General features: G+C 40.2%; 2 protein-coding genes across 3 annotated transcripts in view; one reads left to right on the top strand and one right to left on the bottom strand.

Moving 5' to 3' along the window:
• The first annotated feature begins 779 nt into the window (after positions 1-779).
• The window catches only part of ARHGAP19 (Rho GTPase activating protein 19), a 67,869-nt gene continuing 40,667 nt past the window's right edge, over positions 780-27,981 (top strand). For both annotated transcript variants that reach the window (XM_044240237.1, XM_044240236.1), the window contains exon 1: positions 780-877. In XM_044240237.1, coding sequence (XP_044096172.1) covers positions 822-877 — 56 coding nt within the window. In that variant the 5' untranslated portion in view covers positions 780-821. The remainder of the gene's footprint in view (positions 878-27,981) is intronic.
• Positions 19,349-19,884, bottom strand: LOC122900974 (cyclin-dependent kinases regulatory subunit 2-like). Its single transcript, XM_044240238.1, has one exon. The coding sequence runs from the start codon at positions 19,879-19,881 to the stop codon at positions 19,600-19,602; it is 282 nt and encodes a 93-aa protein (XP_044096173.1). The 5' UTR covers positions 19,882-19,884; the 3' UTR covers positions 19,349-19,599.

Raw genomic sequence — 27,981 nt, 5'->3', positions numbered from 1 at the left:
CACCTCCCCTTCCAATTTACCCAAATTCCCTACTCCTCTCTAACGCCTCTTGTCCTCCATGCTATTTGTTATGCTCCACAAGTAAGTGAAACCATATGATAATTGACTCTCTCTGCTTGACTTATTTCACTCCGCATAATCTGTCAAGTACTTCTTGATTGCCCCGGCATACCTACTCTTCTAGGTATACTCTGTGTCCAGACAGAAAATGAATCTTATATTTTAGAGCGCTGTTCTTCTTCTTCTTTAAGATTTATTTATTTGACAGACAGAAATCACAAGGAGGCAGAGAGGCAGGCAGAGAGAGAGGAGGAAGCAGGCTCCCCGCTGAGCAGAGAGCCCGATGCGGGACTCGATCCCAAGTTCCTGGGATCAGACCCCAGCCGAAGGCAGCGGCTTAACCCCCTGAGCCACCCAGGCGCCCCCCTTAGAGCGTTGTTCTTAAAGTCAATTTCAGATTCGACAGTTCTGTGATTCTGAGATTTCACATCCAGACTTAATTTGAGCGTAGGCTGGGGATTTCTGACCAGAAAGTTAAAAAGTGGGTGGGAAAAAAAAAAAAAAAAAAGTGGGTGGAATCGGAAAGTCTCATCGAAACATGAAACTACAACTCCCAGGAGCCTCGCGGCTGGGTCTGGTCCCCAACCTTTTTCCGCCCGGGCTGGGGGTGACCAATGACCGTTAGCTATTTGAATAAACCAATAAAATCATGAAACTGTTTAGTCATCCAATCGCACGGAAGAGGGGGAACACCTTAGTCAATCCAAATGCGTGGGGGCGGGGCCGGAGATAGGGGCGGTGAGAGAAGTTTGCTGACTAAGATGGCGACTGAGGCGCAGGCTGAAGGGGAGGTGCCAGCCAGTGATTCCCGCCCGAGGTGAGCCCACTTCTTGGTCCAGCTACCTAGGAAACGAGGCCGTGGGCTGGTCGTACTGACGCTTTTCCTTTGGGTCATAGTGACCCAGCGCGGCGAGGCTTTCTTTTCTCCTACAGCGTTTCGCCCTTTCATGCCTGCGGTCTGGCTCAGGAGCTGAGATCCAGCGTGACCTCCTCTTGGTCCCGCGGATGCTCTTGCGAGGTCGGCCGGTAGCCAAGACTGCAGACCGACCAGTTGTGTTTGCGCAGAGACTTATTTTGGTGGTGAGGAAACTCAAGTTCAGAGCTGTTAAGCGAATTCCCTAACGTCACACAGTGCTGGGAGAGAGTCCTCTTAGTACATTCTAATCTGCTTCGAGGCAGTTTATTGTGTTATCGAGGAGCAAGGGAGTGACCGTTAGAAGTGGGTTTGAGTTCTTGGACCAATTAAAAAATATATATTTTTTTACCGTGCTTTAGAATACTTAACATGAGGGCCGCCTGGGTGGCTCAGTGGGTTACGCCTCTGCCTTCTGCTCAGGTCATGATCTCAGGGTCCTGGGATCGAGCCCTGCCTCAGGCTCTCTGCTCAGCAGGGAGCCTGCTTCCCCATTTCTCTGCCTGCTTCTCTGTCTACTTGTGATCCCTGTCTGTCAAAAAAAAAAAAAAATATATATATATATATATATATATATATAAAATACTTAACATGAGGTCTACCCTCTTAGCACATTTTTTAAGTGTGCAAGATAGTACTATTGAGTGTAGGTACAATGTACATCGTATCTCAAGAGCTTATTCATCTTGCTTAACTAGAACTTTATGCCAATTAATTAGTAACTCCCCATTCCCTCTATTCTGGTCCCTGGCAACCAGCATTCCACTCTTTCATTCTATGAATTTGGCTATTTTAGATAATCTCATGTCAGTGGATCCCTCATATATGTAATTGAAATCATTTGTCTTCCTGTAACTGGCTTATGTCACTTAGCATAATGTCTGTAAGGTTCATCCATGTTGTCACCTATTGCAGAATTTTCTTTTAAAAAGCTGAGTAATATTCCGTTCTATGTATATGCCATATTTTGCTATTGCATTTTTCTGCCCATGGACATGAATAATCTTGGTGATTGTTAATTGTGCCTCAGGAAACATCAGAGTGCTAGTAATTCTTTGAGATCCTGATTGCAGTACTTCTGGTTAAATACACAGAAGCAGGATTGCTAGATCATACAGTTAATTCTATTTTGATATTTTTGAGAAACCTCCTTACTATTTATCCTAGCAGTTGCATCATTTTTCGTTCCTATCAACAGTATAGAGGTTCCATTTTCTCTACATCCTCACCAACACTTGTCTTTTGTTTTTGTTTTGATAATAGCCATCCTGACAGGTGTGAGGTAATAACCCACTGTGATAAGGAATGAGGCAGATAGTCCTAGCCAGAGCACCTAGGCAAGAAAAGGGATTAAAAAGGCTTCAAAATTGGAAAGGAAGAACTAAAATTGTTCCTGTTTGCAGACAACATGATCTTATATATAGTAAACCCTAAAGACTAACAGACTGTTAGAACTAATAAACACATTTTGCAAAGTTGCAAGATACAAAATCAACGTGCAAAAATCAGTTGCATTTCTGCATACTAACAATGAGCTGTCTGAAAAGGAAATTAGGAAAACAATTCCATTTACAATAGCACCAAAAAGGGCGCCTGGGTGGCTCAGTGGGTTAAGCCGCTGCCTTCGGCTCAGGTCATGATCTCAGGGTCCTAGGATGGAGTCCCGCATTGGGCTCTCTGCTCAGCGGGGAGCCTGCTTCCTCCTCTCTCTCTCTCTCTGCCTGCCTCTCTGCCTACTTGTGATCTCTCTCTGTTAAATAAATAAATAAAAAATCTTTTAAAAAAAACACAAAAACACAAAAAAACCCAATAGCTCCAAAAAGAATAAAATACTCAGGCCAATTTTTAAACCTCTCTGTGCTTCAATTTCTTTACCTATAAATGGACATAAGATGTCTACTCTGGAGAATGTCAGGATTAAATTAGTCATCATCTTCTTCTTCTTCTTTTTTTTTTTTAAGATTTTATTTATTTATTTGACAGAGATCACAAGTAGGCAGAGGGTAGGCAGAGAGGCAGGCAGAGAGGAGGAAGCAGGCTCCCAGCTGAGCAGAGAGCCTGATATGGGGCTCCATCCCAGGACCTTGGGATCATGACCTGAGCCGAAGGCAGAGGCTTTAACCCACTGAGCCACCCAGGCACCCCTAGACAGTCTTTTTAAAGTGCGTAGCACTGAGCCTAGCAGGTAATAACCATTCAGTACATGATAGATTTTCTTTTTCCTGGTAGAAGTAAAGAACAGAATAGATCTGTAGTTTAGGAAATCATAATTTTTACAGGCACGGCAAAATGTAGCATTTCCTGGAAAGAATTTCCAGGTGATCTGGCCACACTCTTGAGACCGTACATGCCTTAACTGGTTACATATAAGAGAATTTAGTAGAGTGAGCTTATTTACATTGTCTCAGTGTAAAGTGCAGACCCTTTGGTTTGGTGTCCCTTGGTACCCTTTGTCTTGAATGGGAGATTCCAAGTCTTGGGAAGCTGGGTTTATGAGGGCCCACTGGATTCCTTCCCTAGCTGGGATAGACATGTTTGAATGTGTTGATACCTTAAACGGAAGAGTTTTTCACTCTCAGAGGTGCCTATAAATGATCATTTTTGCTTGGAAACTGTAGAGGTGATTGTTAAATTCGATCAGCTCATCTCTCATCCTGCTCTAAAATCTTGAATTGTGATAAGAAGATAGAACACCAAACATTATTGTATAGCAGCAGTAGTTTGAATTTCTTTCAATGATGTTGCCAAGTGAATTTAAATTTTATTTTATTTATTTATTTTTTTAAAAAGATTTATTTATTTGACAGATCACAAGTAGGCAGAGAGGCAGGCAGAGAGAGGAGGAAGCAGGCTCCCTGCTGAGCAGAGAGCCCGATGCGGGGCTCTATCCCAGCATCCTGGGATCGTGACCTGAGCCGAAGGCAGAGGCTTTAACCCACTGAGCCACCCAGGCGCCCCAGAATTTAAATTTTAATTGCTAGTATTAGTTATGTGATCAACAGGTATTCACAGAATCTTATCTGAATTTGAAACTCTTTTATTAATTTCATGTTGTAAAAGAGAATTTGGATTTCTGTAAGGCTTTTTGAGGGCAGGACACACGTATATATATATATATATATATTTTTTTTTTTAAAGATTTTATTTATTTATTTGACAGAGAGAGATCACAAGCAGGCAGAGAGGCAGGCAGAGAGAGAGGAGGAAGCAGGCTCCCCGCTGAGCAGAGAGCCCGATGCGGGGCTCGATCCCAGGACCCTGAGATCATGACCTGAGCCGAAGGCAGCGTCTTAACCACTGAGCCACCCAGGTGCCCCACACACGTATATTTTTATTACATATTCCCAATGCTTAGCTTTGTGTAGATGGTCAATACTGAATGAATAGTAGTCCTATCTAAGACATAAAATACTCCTTGTGGTGATAAATACCATACATATTATTTTTTTTCCCTGAAGATATTTCTAATGTTCTATTGATGGTGTGGCACCTTGTATTCATTCCATAAAGAAGAACTAGCTTTCTATTTCTTCATCATTTTAAGCCTGTTCCTAATAATTAGCAATGCTTTAAATTTTAATCAAATTAAATAAGAAAAAGTTGCTCTGGGGGTGCTTGGGTGGCGTAGTTGGTTATGTGTCTTGGTTTCCGCTGAGGTTTTGATTTCAGGGTTATGAGCCTGAGTATGGCTCCATACTCAGTGTGGGGTCTGTCTGAGATTTTCTTTCCCTTTCCTTGACCTTCCTGCTTGTGTGTTCTCTCTCTCTCAAATAAGTAAATAAATTGTGTAAAAAAAAAAAAAAAAATTGCTCTGCCAGTAAAGAATTTTCTCTTTTGACCTGTTGATGGTAAACACCTTTTCCCCTCTGTTTCTGGTCTTTATCAGGTAGAATAATGCTTTAAAATTTTACTAACTTTAATTATACCTTCAAGTTACTCTTAAGTGGGCAGTTCTAAGGGGGAATCCACAAATAGAAGCTATCCACTTTACCAACAGCAATATAAAAATAGTTAAAACTTTCAAAGGCCAAAGAGAGAAAAAGCCGAAGTGGAAGGAGCCAAGATGCCTTCAACAGATGAATGGATAAGGAAGATGTAGTCCATACACACAATGGTATATTACTCAGCCATCACAAAGAATGCATATCCAACTTTTGCCTCAACATGGATGAGACTGGAGGAGATTATGCTAAGTGGAATAAATCAAATAGAGAAAGTAAATTATTGTATGGTTTCACTTATTTGTGGAACATAAGGGATAGCATGGAGGACTTTAGAAGGAAGGGAAAAATGAAGGGGGAGAAATTGGGGTAGGAGATGAATCATGAGTAGCTATGGACTCAATAACAAACTGAAGGTTTTGGAGGGAAGGGCGGTGGGGGGATGGGTGAGCCTGGTGATGAGTATAGAGGAGCACAGATTGCATGGAGCACTGGGTGTTATATGCAAGCAATGAATCATGGAACAGTACATCAAAAACTAATGTACTGTATGATGACTAACATAATTAAAATTTTTTTAAATTAAATTAAAAATCATAAGAAAATAAAGCAGGAAGGAATTAAAGCCACCTGCCTACATAATTGGCAGTAGGCTACTTTTTGAATTGAAAAGATATATAAAGAAAGTGCTAACTATTATTAGATGAAGAGGGAAAATTGATGACAAAGAGTCACAGGCCTTTTTTTTTTTTTTAAGATTATTTATTTATTTATTTGACAGAGAGAGAGAAATCACAAGTAAGCAGAGATGGGGGGAAGCAGCCTCCTGCTGAGCAGAGAGCCTGATTTGGGTCTCCATCCCAGGACCCTGAGATCGTGACCTGAGCTGAAGGCAGAGGCCCAACCCACACGAGTCACAGGTTATTTAACCTCAATATTCACAGGGAAAAAAGAAACCTGCTGTGAACCAGGAAAAGCAAACGGGAATGTACAAAGTTGTAGGGAAGCAAAACAAGCTGTGGTAGTGATAACATTTGTCATAAGTTGTCATTTGTCGTAAGTTGTCATTCTTGTGTCAGCGGTGTCAAAGTTTTGGGGCCCAAGCCTGCTTCTGGAACTTAGGAACAGCAGGAAGCTTAGGAACATACACCTTAGATATGGAATATTGATTACTAAACATATAATTTCCTGAAGATTTTTTAAATTAAAGTGTTCTTTCTCTAATAAGACAGCAGTGTGGCCCTTCAAGAAAAGTGATAGATGGAATATTTACTGATCTTAGGAAGACTTGCCTGTTCTTACATGCACAAGTGGGTAAACATGATTTAAAATATATGAATCCAGTTTTGTATTTGTGCTGTCAAATCCTATCTGAAGGGTAATCTTGAATAGATTCTTCAGTGGTCTTTCTTGAATCTGAGTAATTTTATTTGATATTTTTATCAGTTACCTGGCTTAGAGAATTTGATCATTATACTTATAGACAGGGCCAGTGTTGGCAGAAAAAGGGGAAGAAGAATAGAATTTTAAAATTCAGGCGCTTGAGTGGTTCAGTTGGTTGTGTCTGCTTTTGGCTCAGGTCATGATCCTGGGGTCTGGGATGGAGTCCAGCTCCCTGCTCAGGGGAAGTCTGCTGCTCTCTCTGCCCACCCCCTCCTGCTCATGCTAGATCTCTCTATCTCTCTCATTTCTCGCAAAAATAAATTTAAAAATCTTTGAAATTAATCCTCATAAACCAGTAAGTGGCTTACTTTTCTTTGCTTCTAACCTTTGGTAGCATTCGTGAAATTAACTAATGTTAAAGATGGAGGTTGCTGGTTGGTTGTGAGGAAGGTTATCAGAGAGTTGCAGTCTTTTTGTTGTTATTTCAAGTCGAGACCCTATTTTACTCATTAGATGGGTTTGAGGAGACTAACTCCATTTGGATTCACAAGAAGCCAACTGATAAATGCAAACTTGGTAATTTGCATGAAGAATATACAAGGTAGGTATATGAGCTTGCTTCATTTTTTTTTAAGCTTTTATTTATTTATTTGTGAGAGAGAGGGGTTGGAGGGAGGGGCAGGGGGGCAGGGAGGGGTTGGAGGGAGGGGCAGAGGGACAGGGAGAAGCAGACTCCCCACTGAGTGGGGAGCCCATTTGGGGCTCAATTGGCTGATTCCAGGACCCTGAGATCACGAGCTGAGCTGAAGGCAGATGCTTAACAAACTGAGCCACCCAGGTGCCCCTTAGCTTGTCCCATTTTATCTTTGGGAGGGACATATTACAGTTGGTTAGATTATTGCTTTTTCTTTCTTTTTTAAATCAGCATTTTCTTCCCTTTTTTTTTTTTTTTTTTTAAGATTTTATTTATTTATTTATTTGTTTGACAAACAGAGATCCCAGGTAGGGAGAAAGGCAGGCAGAGAGAGAGGAAGGGAAGCAGGCTCCCTGCTGAGCAGAGAGCCCCATGCGGGACTGGATCCCAGGATCCTGGGATTGTGAGCTGAGCCGAAGGCAGAAGCTTTAACCCACTGAGCCACCTAGGTGCTCCAAATCAGCATTTTCTTCTTGAAGATACTCTCTGGTTACCTTGCTTGAGCCCCCTTCACCATACTTTTATTAACCATCTTTTAGTATAGGTTGTTTCTAGAAATGCCAGAGTCCATCTCTTTTGTGCTGTTGGTTTGCTAGTTTTACTTGGTGTATCAGTCAGGGTTCAACTAGGACACAGAAATTATACAGTAATTTGAACAAAGAAAAGAATCTCTAAAGATTATATAAACAGTAGATAATCACAATTAGCTTATATATATATCAAACTCATCATGTTATATATATCTTAAATATCTTGCAATTTTATTTGCTAATTATACCTTGGTTTAAAAAAAAGAATCTACTATAATCCTAAGGGCTGAAGGAGAATGTACAAGGAAGAGCTCCAGACCATGTTTAAGGCATGGCTGTTTATCACACTGAATGGCAGAAAAGTTGATGTGGTGGAATTTGTTGGAAATTCATCTTATAGAACCTACTAGAAATCCACCCTTGAGGGTACTGGAGAAAGCCGTTCATAGGGAGGTGTCTTGGAGGGAAGTTACTGGTTTATGGATGCTGCTGAGAGCTGTAGATGCAGGAGCCTATCAGGAGATGCTGCCCTTGCTGTGGGGACTGGGTGCTGGCAGAGCTTGCCTACTGCAGGAGCTTGCCCAGCGGAGTGCCCTGGAACCAGAAAGGGAAAGGTTCTTCCTCCTGCAGTGTGTCTCCAGTGTTCTTTGTTAATAATGCTCAACATTGTGCCAACTGGAGAAGGAAATGTATTTAAAGGCTCCAGCTCCATTTTTGCAGAGTAGGCAAGGATGGGTGAGAGACCTTAAATCCATAACTGGCACATGTGGAGAATCATCTCCCTCCAGTTCTGTGCTTCCCTTGCTGCAGCACTTCCTAAGCCTCTTATAGACAAGTATGGGAGATAGTGTGTAGGATCTGAATGGAGGAGGAGGGGCAGGAACAAGTCAGTGAGGACAAGAAAATGATTGGTAGTTAAATATACAATGACACACTTATTTGCATGTAAGTTTGTAAAAGTCTATATGCTTTCCAAATAGAATAACTGTTTCCCGGATTAAAGAACCTGGAGTAAGACTGTTAAGTTATATTTAACCTAATAACTGTTGTTCATCTGTATTTTATTTTTTTGAGGCATGCTGGTATTTTAAGTACTTGTATTACCTTATCGATCTTGGCATTTTCAAACTTGCGAAGATCCCAGAGGGTGTGTTGTTTATTGATACTTTCCTCTCTATTAAAGCAGTGTATGTCTTTGAGCAAGCTAGTTTCACATTTCCCTTTTTACCTGGAACTTCTGATACGTAGTTATATGAGGTTTTAGAAATTGGTGTTTGTAATGATCTTGAAATATATGTAACTTCAAAAGAGTTACTGCATTTCTGCCAGGGTCTAATGTACAGTAATTTTGGGGGGGTTTTGTTCTAGGACTAGGTATTGTGGCTGAATCTTTGGAACAAGTGTAGTTTTTATAATTATCAGAGTAATACCCTTTTGTCCTGAATTTAGATTTAACATCAACGACAGTTACTTGCTATTTAAAAAAAAAAAAAGGTTTTATTTATTTATTAGTGAGAGAGTGCGAGCTCAAGAGCATGAGCATGGGAGGAACAGAGAGAGAGAGAGAGAGAGGTGAGAAGCCGACTCCTGGCAGAGTAGGGAGCCCAATGCTGTGCTCCAGCCGCTTGATCCCAGAACCCTGAGATCATGACCTGAGCTGAAGGCAGATGCTTAATGGACTGAGCTACTCAGCTGCACGGATGGTTTTGCTATTTTTTAAAAAGAATTTTTGAATAATGTAGAACAATGAAAATTGCTGAAATTGCTGAAATGAGTTGAGCTGAAGAACCAAAGAAAGGCTGCATGCCATATTGGTGCATTTGGCCGAACAGAAGTTCACATCTGTATGGAAAACCCAAGACTGGCTCATGAAAAACTGAGAAGCGTTGGAAAAATGGTACAGCAGGGAGAAGCGCAGGAGATCAGACAAAAATTAAAAAAGGAGAGAGAGGGTGACTTTCTAGTAGAGGCTGCCTGCCATAGCCACGGGGGCAGACTTTGGAGGCAGTGGTGAGAATGAGCCCAGCAAGAAGTGATCTCTTAGAGGGGCGCCTGGGTGACTCAGTGAGTTAAAGCCTCTGCCTTTGCCTCCAGTCATGACACCAGGGTCCTGGGATCAAGCTCAGTGGGGAGCCTGCTTCCCCTTCTCTCTCTGCCCGCCTCTCTGCCTACTTGTGACCTCTATCTGTCAAATAAATAAATAAAATCTTTAAAAAAAAAAAAAAAAAAGAAGAAGTGATGTCCGAGAACAGAGATTTCCCAAGAAGGAGGTAGGGAGGCAGAATAACCAAAACGACCAAAGAGGGGCTCGGCTCTATCCTAGCAGCTGACATTTTTTTTTTTTTTTTTTTGAGATTTTATTTATTTATTTGACAGAGATCACAACTAGGCAGAGAGGCAGGCAAAGAGAGAGAGGAAGGGAAGCAGGATCTCTGTTGAGCAGAGAGCCCGCCGCGGGGCTGGATCCCAGGACCCTGGGATCATGACCTGAGCCGAAGGCAGAGGCTTTAACCCACTGAGCCACCCAGGCGCCCCAGCAGCTGACATTTTAAACATGGTTTTGTTAGGATTCTTTCAGCTATATGTGACAGCAACTTAAACTAGCTTAAGCAAAGAGATGCTGTTGATTGACTCAAGAAATTGGAAAGTTCACGGGCTAGATTAAGCATGGTTAATCTGTATCTTATTTCTCAACTCAATGTCACTAGGCATCTGCCTCTTACTTTCTTAGATCTGATTTCCTGTGTATTTTCTTTTTGAAAAGCCAAGTTCTTCACCAAAGATAGCATTACTGGACCACAAGCTGCTTCAGTCTGACATTCCACAGGTTTAACAGTCTTAGCATCCAGCAAGAATCTTGGAGTTGAGTCTTTTTTTTCTAGTTTGACTTTGTGGGCCTTTGCTCAATCAATGAGGAGGATAGACTGTTTCAGTTAGTTAAGCCTGGGTCTTGTGCTCACACTTGTTGCCCAGGGAATAGGGTCAACCCATCAAACCACATCCACTGAAATGCCCAAAAGAAAATTGGTATGATGTTTTCAGAGGAAGGAGAAGATAGATGTGTTGGGGATGAAAAAATAACAGATGTCCACTGCACTAATCTTAGTGACCCCCCCTGGACACCCTTATTTATTTAAGGTTATGTTTTGAAAAGGACTTGCCATTAATATATGGAGAACACATTTTATGTTTTTTAAGAAACCAGTCAAACAAAAAGGCCCCTTATTGGGATACTGCGGTGGCTCAGTCGGTTAAACTTCTGCCTTGAGCTCAAGTTATGATCCCAGGGTCCCAGGATCTAGTTCCGCATTGGGCTCCTGCTTAGCAGGGAGCCTGCTTTCCCCCACCCGCTGTTCCCCCTGCTTGTGCTTTCTCTCTGACAAATAAATACAAAATCTTTTTTTAAAGAAAGGGCCCCTTATTTAAGTACTTATTAATTTTTCCACTGTCCAAACCCTACTCATCTTTAAGACCTACTTCAAATCTCAACTCCTGTATAAGGGTGAAAGTTTCTCTTCTCTTTCTGAATTTGTACATCTTTTATTGTGTGTAGCATGGATTTAGCAGTTAATGATCTTGTATTATCTTTTGTGTTGTGGTCTTTAGTTATTACTTAAAATCTTGTAGGAAAACTATCATTCTTTTCTGTAATTAAGTATAAAACTATGGTGATATAGTGGGGGGAAAACAGTTTTGTCAGATGTTCACAACTTTTGTGTTCTACCTTATAAATAATTATTCAAGTATGAAGTGGGTTAATGATAATATGTTTTATAATGGGAAATGTGTTAGTGTCAAATTCATAACTATAACACTATATAAAGCCATAGCTTTTAAGATAATCAGATGAAAACATAATAAATAACAGTATCAGTCGCCAGATTAATATATGTGATTTGTCAAGCTGAATTAGTACCTGAAAGCTAGACACCAGTGTTTTATTACTGCAAGAATGAAATAGAACCACAGAAAAATTGGTCACCTCGCTGCTGAATTTAGCTGTGCTGAAGTATTAACCCTTTGGTTTTTTTAACTAAAATATTGCTTATATACACAACTATGGAAAAGAGATGTTTCCTTTAAAGGCATATAGATCAGTTTCAAATAAATCAAATTTCTTGCTTACTGACTAGAGTGTATTATATAGCATAAAACTAATTTCTTGGGACTCAGTTAGATTACAGAAACACAGTAATAAGGGCACCTGGGTGATTCAGTTGGTTGAGGGTCCAACTCTTGATTTTGGCTTAGGTCATGATCTTGGGGTTGGGAGATCGAGCCCCACCTTGGGTTCCCCAGTTGGTGGAGAGTCTGTTTGAGATTCCCTCTGTCCCTCCCCTTGCTCCTGCTCAGTTACTCTCTCTCTTTCACTCTCTCTCAAAAATAAACATTTAAAAAAAAACCTACAATAATAATCTGAGCCAAACCATAACAAATAAACCTCTCCCAATTTAACAGTAAATGTTCAAGATATCACATAAAGCTATATCCACTTTAGAAATGTTCCTGATTAGGGGCGCCTGGGTGGCTCAGTGGGTTAAAGCCTCTGCCTTCAGCTCAGGTCATGATCTCAGGGTCCTGGGATCGAGCCCCGTATCGGGCTCTCTGCTCAGCAGGGAGCCTGCTTCCTCCTCTCTCTCTGCCTGCCTCTCTGCCTGCTTGTCATCCCTCTCTGTCAAATAAATAAATAAAATCTTAAAAAAAAAAAAAAAAAAAGAAATGTTCCTGATTATATGATTCCAATTTTCTTTTTTTGTTCTTATTTTTTCCCATATAAAATTAGAATGGTTTGGTTGATCTTTGTCCAAGTTTCTGAGATATGATTTAATAAAGAAGTAAAACATGATTTGACAGCTTTAAGATAATAAGTCATCTGAACAGACATAAAGTGTCTTAGCTGGGTTCTATCAGTAACAATAAAAGGAAAAATTCATGAATGAAATATAGACTCACATAGTTATTAATATTAAATTTATAATTGCATGCAATAATGAGAGCTACATTTGCTAGATGTATTTTAATTATATCTTTTGGGAGGGAAGAAACACATTAATTTAGAAATTAACCTAAAGATACTGGAATAATATAATTAAAAAGTTCTTCACTTGTTTTATTTTCATGCTGAATACAATTACAGGATTAAACATATACTTACATCAGTGTGTTAAGGATTTATTGACAATTTAAATACAGGGTATGTATATTAAGATTGTACAGAGGATAAAGCCTAAATTTTATTAAAGTGTAAAGTTTTTTGTTTTTAAAGATTTTATTTATTTATTTACAGACAGATCACAAGTAGGCAGAGAAGTGGGGGTGGGGTGGGGGAAAGCAGGCTCCCTGCTGAGCAGAAAGACTGAGAGCCTGATGCCTGGATCCCAGGACCCCGAGATCATGGCCTGAGCCAAAGGCAGAGGTAGTGTAAAGATTTTAACCAGCACAATACATTCTTTTTTTTTTTTTTTTTTTTTTAAAGATTTTATTTATTTATTCAACAGAGAGAGATTACAAGTAGGCAGAGAGGCAGGCAGAGAGAGAGGAGGAAGCAGGCTCCCCACCGAGCAGAGAGCCTGATATGGGACTCGATCCCAGGACCCTGAGATCATGACCTGAGCTGAAGGCAGCGGCTTAACCCACTGAGCCACCCAGGCGCCCCACAATACATTCTTTTTAGGTGTTCAGAAATAGAAGTGTTAAAAAGATGTCAGAATGTTTAAATTTTAAAAAATATTTTTTGAAATACTTCAAAAAATTTCAAAAGTATTACATACTTGATAAAGGATTGAGACCTGCACCATAAAATCTCATATATTAGGGTGCCTGGATGGCTCAGTTCGTTGAGTGTCTGCCTTCGACTCAGGTCATGATCCTAGAGTCCTAGGATCAAGCCCCATGTCCCCTGGCTCCCAGCTCAGCAGGGAGTCTGCTTCTCCCTCTGCACTCCCCTCTGTGCTGCTCCTCCCCATGCTCTCTCTCAAATAAATAATATCTTAAAAAAAAAAAAAAATCTCATATACTAGAACTCCATCTTTTCAACATTACGTCATCTCAACAGTTGGTATCATTCAGACTGAATGGGAATGTATATTGTGTTTCCCCAAAGCTGAGATTGCTTAAGACTAACTACAGAGGAAAAAGTCTCATAAACACTTCCAATTTCAAAGGATTTTTAGCAGTTGCCCTAAGATTTTTTTAAAACAGTGATGCTTCGGGGCACCTGGGTGACTCAGTGGGTTAAAGCCTATGCCTTCGGCTCAGGTCATGGTCCTGGGCTCCTGGGATCGGGCTCTCTGCTTAGCAGGGAGCCTGCTTCCTCCTCTCTGCCTTCCTCTCTGCCTACTTGTGATCTCTGTCAAATAAATAAATAAAATCTTTAAAAAAAATAGTGATGCTTCAAAGGCTAATGTGTGTGTGTGTGTGTGTGTGTATGCAAATGCAATAAAACAAAAATTGTTTCCTAATTTTCAAAGTTATCTCATTGGGCTTCCTAGGTGCTCATGTGCTAATTGTACATGCAGCTGGCTACTTGTATCTTGGAAAATAGAGATAGTGGGGGAAAAAAAAGAATAAAAGCTTGGTGAATTTTAAGCTTCCGGAGACCAGCAGCTAGCTTAAATTCTTGTACCTATACCTTAGAATTTCATAAAAGTACAAAGCACTCAGTAGGTCGTGGTTAGTTTGATTTTAAATGACACCTGAGTAACTGTGATTTCACATTCTTATGTTAGTTGATGATGAGACTTATGACTACTGACTTAGGTAATAGAAGCTCTTTTTAAGAAGTTGTGTGAGAGATGAATGTCACGTGCCAGAGCAAAAGCACTTGCTGTCTCTCTTGGATAGGATGACTCTGGACTTTGGAACAAACGATTTAGACATAGTCTTTTGGAACCTAATCTGATCATACATAGAAATACTTTGTGTATTAGTTGCCTGAGGTTCGTGTCATTTAAAGTCTGTTGGGAAAGAGTCTTCTGAAGTTTGGACTATACTTTTCTGAGTGGTAAACAACTTTTAGGTAAAAGTTGTTTTAGGTAATAATAAGAGAGATACTGTATTGTCAACAAAGCATTTTATAGAAATTTCTCCAAATAGGGAATTTAGGGAATTTTAATGTTATTTTTTCTTTTTTCTCTTTCTTTTTCTTTTTTTTTTTTTTTAAAGATTTTATTTGTTTATTTGACAGAGATAGTGAGGGAGGGAACACAAGCAGGGGGAGTGGGAGAGAGAGAAGCAGGTTTCCCATTGAGCAGGGAGCCTGATGTGGGGCTTGATCCCAGGACTCTAGGATCATGACCTGAGCCGAAGGCAGAAGCTTAAGGACTGAGCCACTCAGGTTCAAGATGTTATTTTTCTAATACAAATAAATACAAATAAACTTTCTTATTGTACGCTTGCCTGAAGGAGAAAAATTAAGAGAGGTGATGGTAACAGAATTAACACCAATTCGGGACACCTGGGTGACTTAGTCCGTTAAGTGGCTGCCTTCTGTTCAGGTCATGATCCTAGGGTCCTGGGATTGAGCGCCACATCGGGCTCCCTGCTCAATGGGAAACCTGCTTCTCTCTCTCCCACTCCCTCTGCCTGCCTCTCTGCCTACTTGTGCTCTCTCTCTATGTCTGTCAAATAAATAAATAAATATAATTTTAAAAAGAAAAAAGAACTAATACCAATTCTCTTGACACCCAAAAGGATAAAAGTTGACAAGTAAATAGATAACAATAAATTTGTGTTATTGATACTTGGAGGAAGTATAATTCACTTTCTTGACTGAGGACATTGTGTTGTCATTCCATAGGACAAAATCTTAGGTCAGGTTTCCAAAAAATGTTAAAGTTAAGAAGATAAGCAATCAATAATACATTTTATGTTAATAAAATAATTTTAAAAAAGATAAGCAATCAGAAATTCTTTAATTTCTAACTAGTTTAATTTAATTCAGATTAAGTTGCCTTGAAATTAAGTACTTTGAAATGAGTTTGAGATCAAATATAGGGGTCAGATATGCTTTTGCAGACTTTTGGAGTCTAAATTAGAGATAAGATATCCTAATTACAAAACCATTGACAACTACTCAAAGGGCAGCCCTTAGAATGTAAATGTTTCAAAACTTTTGTCTAAGAAATTGGATATAATTTCCAGAAATCTTGTGACACTAATCAACCTTGAACTGTTTCTGTTACTTAAAAATTCTGCCAGCTTGTGCACATGGGACCTGTTTTATCCTTTCTCTCTATATACAACTTTCATGATACCAGTTTAAGTTTTATATATATATATATATATATATATAGATTTATTTATTTGATATATATTTAGAAAAAGGAAGAATAGGGCGCCTGGGTGGCTCAGTGGGTTAAGCCGCTGCCTTCGGCTCAGGTCATGATCTCAGGGTCCTGGGATCGAGGCCCACATCAGGCTCTCTGCTCGGCGGGGAGCCTGCTTCCTCCTCTCTCTCTGCCTGCCTTTCTGCCTGCTTGTGATCTCGCTCTGTCAAATAAATAAATAAAATCTTTTAAAAAAAAAAAGAAAAAGAAAAAGGAAGAATAATAACTTCTTTAATATTTATATGTATTCTTATTAACAGCTCTCCCAGAAAGCAACTCAATGAAAGCCATGTTTCAGAGCCAGAGGTTTGAAAAAGTAGTAAGAGAGTGCATACTTCTCTTAGGGTGGTAAGTCACATTTAGACAGCTTTAAATATAGCTCCTATTTTGATAGATGTTGCCAAGGTTGTGGTTCTTGGAGAACAAATCGAGTTAAGCAATTCACTAGGGAGGAAACATTTAGTTTTGTGGGTATGCAGTAGCATTTTGGTAGCAGTCAGCCAAAAGATACATCTGCAGGATAAGTTGTTTTTTTTTCCCCCACTGCCTTCAATTTTGCAGATTCATGGGTTCAACATGCCTGAAAAGCACTTGCATTTCAGTATTCTGTAATTGATTTTTCAGCTGTGGATTCTCTTTCTGGTCCTTTCACTAATCACAGATCACCTTACTTGTAGAGTTCCATCTAGTGGTAAGAGTAATCATAGCAGTCAAGTAGGTAATAAAAATTACCCTTTTCTTTTATTCTTTTTCTTTTCCAGTGTAAGCTCTGTAGCCAGCATGGGGCTTGAACTCATGATCCTGAGATCAAGGGTTGCATGCTCTACTGACTGAGCCAGCCAGCTCCCCCCAAATTATCCTGCACCCAAATTATCCTTTTTGATCAGCTTTGCCTCTTATTCTTCTTTGGGATGGTTACCTAATACACCTAATACATGCATTTAGAGTCCTGGGGCGCCTGGGTGGCTCAGTGGGTTAAGCCTCTGCCTTCAGCTCAGGTCATGATCCTGGGGTCCTGGGATCAAGCTCTGCATCAGGTTCCCTGCTCAGCAGGGAGCCTGCTTCCCTCTCTGTCTTTCTGCCTGCCTCTCTCTACCTACTTGTGATCTCTGTCTGTCAAATACATAAATCAAATCTTAAAAAAAAAAATACTAGAGTCCTTGCTATCTCTGTATGCCTACATACCTGACTACTAATTCTCCTGGTTCTGGTCACCTTTGCAAAGACTTCTTTGATGAGGAAATTAACCTTTACTTTTAACTTTGATTAACTATGATATTGACATCAAGTAGTAGCAAGATTTAGGTCAAAGCTACTTGTTCTTTTATTTTTATTTTATTTTATTTTTTTTTAAAGATTTTATTTATTTATTTGACAGAGAGAGATCACAGTAGGCAAAGAGGCAGGCAGAGAGAGGGGAAGGGAAGCAGGCCCCTGCCGAGCAGAGAGCCCGATGCGGGACTCGATCCCAGGACTCTGAGATCATGACCTGAGCCGAAGGCAGCGGCTTAACCCACTGAGCCACCCAGGAGCCCCCTACTTGTTCTTTTTTTTTTTCCCCAATTCATTTATTTTCAGAAAAACAGTATTCATTATTTTTTCACCACACCCAGTGCTCCATGCAAGCCGTGCCCTCTATAATACCCACCACCTGGTACCCCAACCTCCCACCCCCCCGCCACTTCAAACCCCTCAGATTGTTTTTCAGAGTCCATAGTCTCTCATGGTTCACCTCCCCTTCCAATTTACCCGAATTCCCTACTCCTCTCTAACCTACTTGTTCTTTTAAAAAAAAATTTTTGTCTAGGGACGCCTGGGTGGCTCAGTTGGTTGGATGACTGCCTTCGGCTCAGGGCGTGATCCTGGAGTCCCGGGATCGAGTCCCACATCAGGCTCCCAGCTCCATGGGAAGTCTGCTTCGCTCTCTGACCTTCTCCTCGCTCATGCTCTCTCTCACTGTCTCTCTCTCTCAAATAAATAAATAGAATCTTTAAAAAAAAAATTTTGTCTAGAAAGATGTGATTCTACATGCAAGTATGTTGAATAATATAGTCAATATTTTCCTATTGCTCAGCTTCAACATACCTTAACATTTGCCATATTTACTTCCAGTGAATCTCCCTTTTTCCATAGCTCAGTGATTTATCACAAGAATATTGCTAGCGCAGTGGAAATTCCCCTTATGCCCTCTTGCCTACTCTTAATCGCTGTCCCCCAAAGGTAGCCGTTATCCTGAATTTTATAGTAAATCTATCTTTGCTTCTCTTTACAATTTTACCACTTAAACAAGTATTGCTAAATGATATGCTTTTGTCTGTTCTTAAAATTTGATGTAAATGTCAGCGCATACTTAGTAAGTAGTGTGTGGGTGGGTGGGCATGTGTGAGACTTCTTTTCTCATCATTTTATGTGATTCATCCATGATGGCGCATCTGACTGGAGTATGTCCATTTTCGTTGCTATAAAATATACCATTATATATGCCATAATTTAATAAAAGCATTCTTTTTTTTTTTTTAATTTTTTTTTTATTTATTTGACAGAGAGAGATCACAGCAGGCAGAGAGGCAGGCAGAGAGAGGGGAAGGGAAGCAGGCCCCTGCTGAGCAGAGAGCCCGATGCGGGACTCGATCCCAGGACCCTGAGATCATGACCTGAGCCGAAGGCAGCGGCTTAACCCACTGAGCCACCCGGGCGCCCCTCTTTTTTTTTTTTTTTTTTTTTTTTTTTTTAAAGATTTTATTTATTTATTTGACAGACAGAGATCACAAGTAGGCAGAGAGGCAGGCAGAGAGAGAAGAGGAAGCAGGCTCCCTGCCGAGCAGAGAGCCCAATGTGGGGCTCGATCCCAGGACCCGGGATCATGACCTGAGCTGAAGGCAGAGGCTTTAACCCACTGAGCCACCCAGGCGCCCCTAATAGAAGCATTCTGCTGGATGTTTCGCTGTTTATAAATTAATGTTTCAGTGAACTTTTTTTTTTTTTTTTAAAGATTTCATTTATTTTAGAATGAGAGAGAATGAGAGCATGTGAGTGAGCATGAGCTGGGTGAGGGGCAAAGGGAGAGGGAGAAGCAGACTTCTCCACTGAGCCTGGAGCTGGATTCAGGGCTCAATCCCAGGACTCTGAGATGATGACCTGAGCTGAAGGCAGATGCCTAACCCACTGAGCATCCGGGCACCTCAGTGAACATTCTTGTTTGTGATTTTTGGTGCACCTGTGGCTACACACATTAAGCATATTTTAGAACTGATGGAGTCATAGGACACACTTTTGTTCAGCTTTAGTAGATAAGACCAAACAGTTTTCCAAAGTGGTTATACCAGTTTTATAGCTTTGCTATCAGTATAAAAGAGTTAACTGTTAGTTTCTCTAAACTTTGGTCATTCTCTTTAATTTTAGTCATTCTGTTGGGTGGTAGTATGTCATTGTTTTAAAATTTGCATTTCCTTGATACCTAATGATATCGGGCATTTTTTTTTTTTTTTGCATTTGGCTACTTTTTTTTTTTTTTTAAATGCAACATACAAACTTTATTTAACAAAAGTAACAGGTAAAGTCAAACAGGCACTTATATTAAAGAGAAAACCGACCAGAAATTTTATCTTAAACACCTTATAGTAACCTACTTGCCGTTGCATTTAACTGAGCTCTGTTGCTGTGAAGAATACAGCTCATGCACAGGTATGGATCAACAATTTGTACATTTTTCAAGTATTCACTGAATACTACCCTTATATACACATATACATTAAATTTGAAAAAGACTTAATTGACAATCCCCAGGTAGACTTCGTTTTTGTTGCTGTTTTGGAAGAGGTCGTCGAAAGAGAAGAATATGTAGTTCTGGCTTGTGAATCATGTAGTGAACCCAGCCTAGACTCTGTTGGACGCCAAGTCTCCTCCACTCCTCTTCTGACATCAGATGGGTTTTCGGGACTTGTTTGGAAAGTTCTCTGGGTAACATGACATGCCGGTACTCGTAGTGCTCGTCGAAGTACTTGTCCGAGTAGTAGATCTGCTTGTGGGCCATCCTGCGGGCAGGTGGGAGCGTCGGGCTCGCAGAGCGGGCGCAGCGGGCCACATGTCTGCCTCTCGCCAAAGTCAACGACTCGACTGCGACCAACCGACCACAGGCCCAACCTTGGCTACTTTTTAAAAAAAATATTTTGTTTATTTATTTATTTATTTGAGAAGGAGTGAGAGATCGTGTGTGCATGTTTGCTAGCCTGTGGAGGGGCAGAGGGAGAGAGAGTTCTCAAGCAGACTCCATGCTGACCCTGAAATCATGATCTGAGCCTAAAACAAGAGTCAGGTGCTTAACCTACTAAGTTACTCAGGTGCCTCTTGGCTACTCTTTTTTATGAAATTTTTTTTGAAATTTCATGCCTGTTTTTCTAGTGGGTTGTGTTTTTTCTTACTGATAGTAGGAATGCTTAGTATATTCAGATGAGCCCTTTTTTTGGCTATATTCCTACTCTGTGGCTTTCTTAAGGATGTCTTTTGATAAGCACAAGTTCTTATTTTAATGAACTCAAATGTATTAATCTTTTTTGTGGTTAATATTTTTAATGTGTTATTTTAAAGTTATTTAAAAAATCTCCCCAGCCTCAGTTCAAGAGTGTATTTTTCTGTATTACCTTCTAGTAGGTTTATCATTCTGTTCATCTCTAGATCTGCCATTTACCTGGAATTGATGATCTTTGTGTATAGTGTGAGATAGATAATCAAATTTCACTTTTCCCCTCTGTAGGTATCACAAGTGTTCCAGCACCACATAGTGAAAAGGTCATCCATTCCACAGAGTGGCAGCACCACCTTTACCCTGATCCAGTAAAGAAAGGAAGTAATAAAGATAAGAGCAGAAATTAATAAAATAAACAGCAGACATGTAATAGAGGGATTCAGCAAAATCAAAAGCTGGAAACTTGACAAAGCTAATAAAATTGATAAACCTCTAATAAGATTCATAAATTAATAAAAAGAGAAAAATTGTCAACATCATGAATAAAGAGGAGGAGATAACTTTTTTAAAACGGATTATTTATTTATTTACTTGACACGGGGGGAGAGAGAGAGAGAGAGAGAGAGAGCGCACAAACAGGAGTGGCAGACAGAGGGAAGAGGGAAAAGTAGGGGAGGCTCCTTCTCAGGACCCTGAACCTAAGACAGACTCGGATCATGACCTGAGCTGAAGGCAGAAGCTTAACCAACTGAGCCACTTAGGCGCCCCTCTTAGGAACTTTTTAATGGTTCCTCTTAAGAACTACAAAGTTATGGGCGCCTGGGTGGCTCAGTGGTTAAGGCTTCTGCCTTCGGCTCAGGTAATGATCCCAGGGGCCTGGGATCGAGCCTCATAGCGGGCTCTCTGCTCAGCAGGGAGCCTGCCTCCTCCTCCTCTCTCTCTCTGCTTGCCTCTCTGCCTACTTGTGATCTGTCTGTCAAATAAATAAAAATCTTAAAAAAAAAAAAAAAAGAACTACAAAGTTACATAGTGAGGGGCACTTGGGTGGCTCAGTGGGTTAAGCATCTGTCTTCAGCTCAGGTCATGATCAAGCCCTGTGTCAGGTTCCCTGCTCAGCTCTCGCTCTGTCCGTCTACCTTCTTGTGATCTCATGCGCACGCACTCTCTCTCTCATGAATAAATAAAATCGGGGCGCCTGGGTGGCTCATTGGGTTAAACCTCTGCCTTCGGCTCAGGTCATGATCTCAGGGTTCTGGGATTGAGCCTTACATCGGGCTTCTGCTCAGCGGGGAGCCTGCTTTCCTTCCTCTCTCTCTGCCTGCCTCTCTACCTACTTGTGATCTCTGTCTGTCAAATAAATAAATAAAATCTTAAAAAAAATAATATAATGAAAGTTAGGTGAATGTGGTCTTTCTCTCAAAATACCTTTTGCGCTATAGTCCCCCTTCTTGTGATCATGTGAAATGATAAAATGCCTATATTATCAGATGAAGTGAGGTGAATGATGTAGGGATCTTTGGTCATTGTCAGGCTATTGTTGACCTTCTGATGGTAGGTCAAGAGGGGGATTATCTGCTTGTGGACCACAGAAAGTGAAACTGTGGAAGAGGAGGTCGCGCTCTGTACAGATATCCCCTGCTTTTTTGAATGTTTGTGTTAGGCCTCTTTTTTCTTTTAGGAGGGACCTACATTAGAGCTTGTTTTCACTAACTGAAAGAAACCCAAAGAGGATTTCCACTTTAACAAAGCAAGATAAAAAGTGAGAATAGCATTTAGCGTTTGTTTTCCAGCGAGCCATTATAGAGGCAGCTCATACCCTGCGAGCGGCACCCCCAAGCTCCTTCCCCGAGAACTATACTCAGCATCTCAGCAGCAAGCTGTCATGAGTTTGAACTGTGTCTGTGGGTATCTGTACTTTATCTTGATTTATTTTGTACATCCACCAGGAATGTAGGATCAAAAAATGCTAAGAGGGGCTATTTTTGGGGTCTGGAGATGCAAAAATTTTTTCCATATAAGTTAACGGTAATGGCTTCTTCACTTAATGCCATTTTGGCTCATGAAAGATTTCACAGGAACTCTCTACTTTGAGAAAGCAATTCCATGACAGTCTGACTTATGAATCTGTATGGAAACCCAGACTATTAGCAAACCAAATTCAGCAATATATAAAAATGATAATAGGGGTGCCTGGGTGGCTCAGTGGTTTAAGCCTCTGCCTTCAGCTCAGGTCTTGATCTCAGGGATCTGGGATCGAGCCCCGCATCGGGCTCTCTGCTCAACGGGGAGCCTGCTTCCTACTCTCTCTCTCTGCCTACTTGTGATCTCTCTCTGTAATAAATAAATAAAATCTTCAAAAAAAAAAAGATGATAATATAACAGCATTCTAGAAATGCAAGATTGGGGCACCTGGGTTGGTCAGCTCAGATCATGATCTCAGGATCCTGGGATGGAGCCCTGCATTGGGCTCTCTGCTCAGTGGGGAGCCTGCTTTTCCCTCTGCTACTCTCCCTGCTTGTGTTCCCTCTCTTACTGTCTCTCTCTCTCTCTCTCTGTGTCAAATAAATAAATCAAATCTTAAGGAAAAAAAAAAAGGAAGTGCAAGATTGGAAGTGCAAAATAAAGGAGAAAAATATCAACTGCTGCACAACAAATAGATAATAGTAATTGATAGTAAATAACCCTCAGCAAACTAGGAGTAAAAAAATATTGCCTGAATCTGATAGTTTTTGCCAAAATGATGGATGGGGAAAGACACCATTCTTCAGTTTGCTTACACTTGTAACCCCCCCCCCCTTTTTAAAAAAAAAAAGAGAGAGAGAATTGAGTGTGCGTACTTGCATGACTGAGGGAGAGGCAAAGGGAGAGGGAGAGAGAGAATCTTAACTAGTTTCCATGCTCACTCAGTATGCCCCGACCTTGTAACTTTTAATTATTTTTATTTTTTAAAAGATTTTATTTATTTATTTGACAGAGAGAGACACAGCGAGAGAGGGAGCACAAGCAGGGAGAGTGGGAGAGGGAGAAGCATGCTTCTCATTGAGCAGGGAGCCTGATCTAGGGCTCAATCCCAGAACCCTGGGATAATGACCAGAGCTGAAGGCAGGTGCCTAACAGCTGAGCCACCCAAGCACCCCAACCCTTGTAACTTTTAAGGTTGAGATTATTTTCATGTTTGTTAGTCACGTAGGGCTCCTCCTTTATGAATTACTTGATCACTTGTCTAATTTTCTTTGAGTGTGTTTTTCTTCTAAATTTTATTTTATTTATTTATTTATTTGAAGATTTTATTTATTTGACAGAGAGATAGAAATCACAAGTAGGCAGAGAGGCAGGCAGAGAGAGAGGAGGAAGCAGGCTCCCAGCAGAGCAGAGAGCCCGACATGGGGCTCGATCCCAGGACCCTGGGATCACGACCTGAGCCGAAGGCAGAGGCTTTAACCCACTGAGCCACCCAGGCGCCCCATTCTTCTAAATTTTAGATATAAATTTTTAGATTGATAAATTCTGAATACTAATCCTTTTATATGCATGACCAGTTTTTTCCCCAGCTTATGGCTTTCTAGTTTAAAATTTTAAATCTATTTATGTATTTATTGTGAATGGGCAGTATGTTCACATGAATCAAAAATCCAGAAAATATGGGGGCACCTGGGTGGCTCAGTGGTTAAGCCTCTGCCTTCAGCTCAGGTCATGATCTCAGGGTCCTGGGATTGAGCCCCGCATCGGGCTCTCTGCTTAGTGGGGAGCCCGCTTCCCCTGCTCTCTCTCTGCCTGCCTCTCTGACTACTTGTGATCTCTGTAAAATAAATAAATAAAATCTTAAAAAAAAAATCAAGAAAATATGAAAGAATATACAGTAAAAAGTTTTTCTCCCATTTCTGTTCTTTCATCCAGCTCCTCTCTCCAGAGGCATTTTGACTTCATTTTTAAAGAACTTTGTTCATAATGTCATTTGTTGTACATACATTTAAAATTTTAATGTAGTTAAATGTGTCATTCTTTTCTTTGTGGATTGTACTTTTTATGCCTTGTTTAAGACACATTTCTTCTGCCTCATTTATTATTCATTCTTCTTTTCTAAACCGTTTAAAGTTTGGCTTTTCATATTTTGATCTTTTTTCTATTTTTTGTGTATGATGTGAGGTAGGGATCATTCTTCCCTCCATACTATAAAAGTACTTGTCCTTATACTCTTACATTATATGATTGTTTTGTCTAATACAACTTTTAGTGTGATGGGAGACTACTGTTGAGCTTTATCTACACGTTGGCAAATACAATGAACTGGTGCAATTTTTATTTCTGTTTTGTTCCTGCTTGCAAATGAGTGCTTAGAGTCCTGATAAGTACTGCCTTTCAGGCCCCATAATGTGTCCTTGTGTCCTCTAACATGTCTGGAATTTGTGTAGGCTGTAATGGGGCAGGGAAAGGAGGGTTCCTTTGTCACAACAAACAAGGAGAAAAATTTTTTTCCAGTCTCTTCGCTTTACCAATGCCTCATCAGAAGCTTTCAGCACTTATGTAAGAAATTAAATTTTTTTTCTTGAACTTGAGCAAACTTAGACTTAGTTTTAAAATAAGATACTGTAGAGTAGGAAGTTGTTTTTACTTAAATGCAGTCTTTTCTTTAGTCCTAGAAATCTCTTAAGTTCTTAATCATGTTCCTAGATATTCTCAACTTTATATTGTGATACTGTGTATTCTGTGGAAAGGGATTAGCAGGCTATGTGGTATGGGGGTAATTAAAAAAATGTAACCCACTGTGTATCTGTCTTTTCCATCTCCCATCTTCCATTTTACTTCCTTTTTAATCATTTTTCTCTCTTACATCCTATCTTACCAGATAGGTACCCCACTCAGAAAAAGTGAAAAAGGAGAAATAAAAAACTAGGTTAAAGATTTTCAAGTGGGGGGCAAAACAAGGATGAGAAGTCGGAAGGAAGGGGAGAAAAAGCAGAAGGTGAAAAGAAACAAATTGCTTATTAACTGTGGATTAGGACTTCCAAGGGAACTTTTTCTGGTATTCTTTGTGAATGCGTAGAGGGAGACTTGAACTTAATTATTCTTCTATCTGTTCTACCTGTTTAGGAGGGGACAGACTTGAAGGTGATGGTCAGGTAGGGAGGACTCTGTTGAGAAAGTATGTAGCTAGGGCTTTGTGCTTCTAGCTCCTTTCTCATTTTTATATTTGATCCAGTTTAGTGCTGGAGTGTCCTCTCTGATGGAAGTTCAATTTTTTAATTTTTTAAAAAGATTTTATTTGTTTATTTGACACAGAGAGAGAGAGAGAGAGAGATCGCAAGTAGGCAGAGAGGCAGGCAGAGAGAGAGGGGGTAGCAGGCTCCCTGAGGAGCAGAGAGCCTGATGCAGGGCTAGATCCCAGGACCCTGAGACCATGACCCGAGCCAAATGCAGAGGCTTAACCCATGAGCCACCCAGGCACCCCTGTGATGGAAGTTTTAGGATCTTAACTGAATATTGCTCTGGGGTATTAATAAAATTAAAGTCTGAAGGTTATATGTCTCTTGCGTGTTTCTGTTTCAGGAATGTAGTGGATGCTTTTTTTTTTTGTAAGATTTATTTATTTGACGGGGAGATAGAGAGCAGAAGTAGGCAGAGTGGCAGGCAGGGGGAGAGGGAGAAGAAGGCTCTCTGCTGAGTAGGGAACCTGATGCACAGCTCCATCCCAGGACCCTGGGATCATGACCTGAGCAGAAGGCAGCCACTTAACTGACTGAGCCACCCAGGCGCCCCTAATGGATGCTATTTATGCATATTTATTTGTTAGAACTAATTTGATCTGAAATCTGTTTTTCAGAATTAAAAGGGATCTGAAGTCCATAAAATGATAGTTTAGACTCAGTAAATTATAAGACTCTTCAGTGCTAACATGTTTCATGATTTTTCTGGCTCTCAGAGCAGTGATTTCTCATTGGCAGTGATTATAAACAGTGGTTTTATATTGACTCATGTTTCTTCACTGAAATAAGCTTACACTTAAAGAGGTTTGGTCATTGGTTTAGGATACACTTGCTTTTGATTTTAATTGCCTTATAATCATTTGCACCTTTACAAGGAAAATAACCTATCCTTGTATATAAAAATGTTAAGTTGGTAAGCAGTTTTAGATCTCTTTCTTAAAGACTTTTTGACTTGAGAATACATGTTTATAATTTTAAATTTTTATATGAATTCTTTTATTATCATTTCAGAGAAAAGAAAATTTAGTAGCTATCAATTGAAAATTTGGACTGTATGTAGTAATTTTTCTTTCCTTTTTTTTTCTTCAAAGATTTTATTTATCATTTGACAGACAGAGATCACAAGTAGGCAGAGAGGCAGGCAGAGAGAGAGAGGATGGGAAGCAGGCTCTCTGCTGAGCAGAGATCCCGACACAGGCTTGATCCCAGGACCCCGAGATCATGACCTGAGCCGAAGGCAGAGGCTTTAACCCACTGAGCCATCCAGGTGCCCCTATGTAGTAATTTTTCAAGGAAGAAGTGATGAACTTTGAAGTTTTCCCATGCCTTGTTTTCATTATATCATTATTAGAAATTATCTGTATAGTGTTGACAAAGTAGATTATAGATTACTAATATTTAATATTTAGAGTGTCATTTTTCCTGGAACAGTTTTTTGGTACCTAGGATGTTGTGGAAGACTTTTAAGTTGTAATTGTTTTTTTTGTTTTTGTTTTTATCGTGGGAATATTTATATGTATCAGGTGAATTTCAGCTTTGCCTGACAGATGTGATGACTTGTTCTTTCTGGTTTGTGTTCTGTCTACTCATTGGTTATATAATAGATGACTGTTTATATAATAAGGATTAGAATAAGCTATTAGAGATGATTGATAATGGGTACAAACAATTAGTGTTGTATACTTTAACATAACATGTTAAAAGTACAAAGCAGTATAGTAGTTAGGCGTTGGAAAACAGTGAATGGGGAAGAAAATATTTCTTGAGAGTCAAAGGAGCTTTGCCAGGAATATAGTCCAGGTAGTGTAGGAGTGGAAAATCAGCTAAGATCAGAGGCCAATAGAACGTATCTGCTTAGCATTATTCAATGACAGAGAAGTGAAATTAGGAGCAAGATACAGAGTTTTTCCAAGTGCCTAGAGTGACGAACCTGCCTGAACAAAGGCTGGACTTAGATGAGGGGCAGAGGCATCCAGAGTTGAAGGATTTTAAAATAAAATCTATTTCTGGACCTGGGTAAGGTAGAATTAATATGTTTTATATACTTGTAAATGCCTTCCATTCTGGTGAAGGCTTTTTGATTACGAGGAACAGAATCCAAGGGCAGCTGTTTCAATTAAAGCGGGGTGATTAGGGGTTGCCTGGGTGGCTCAGTGGGTTAAGCCTCTGCCTTCAGCTCAGGTCATGATCTCAGGGTCCTGGGATCAAGTCCCGCATCGGGCTTTCTGCTAGGCAGGGAGCCTGCTTCCTCCTCCTCCTCTCTCTCTCTCCCTCTCTGCCTACTTGTGATCTCTCTCTGTCAAATAAATAAAATCTTAAAAAAAAAAAAAAGCGGGCTGATTAGGAAACGCCTGTGTAGGCTCCCTGCTTGGTGGGGGTGGGGGTGGGGGTGGGGAGATGTCTGCTTCTCTTTCTCCCTCTCCTTCCCTCTCAAAAAAATAAATAAAATTAAAAAAAAAAAAGA

This window comes from Neovison vison, chromosome 2 (genome assembly GCF_020171115.1).
Source record: "Neovison vison isolate M4711 chromosome 2, ASM_NN_V1, whole genome shotgun sequence".
Classification (NCBI taxonomy): domain Eukaryota; kingdom Metazoa; phylum Chordata; class Mammalia; order Carnivora; family Mustelidae; genus Neogale; species Neogale vison.
Note: the sequence above shows the minus strand (reverse complement) of the source record. Positions and strands in the feature narration are given on the sequence as shown.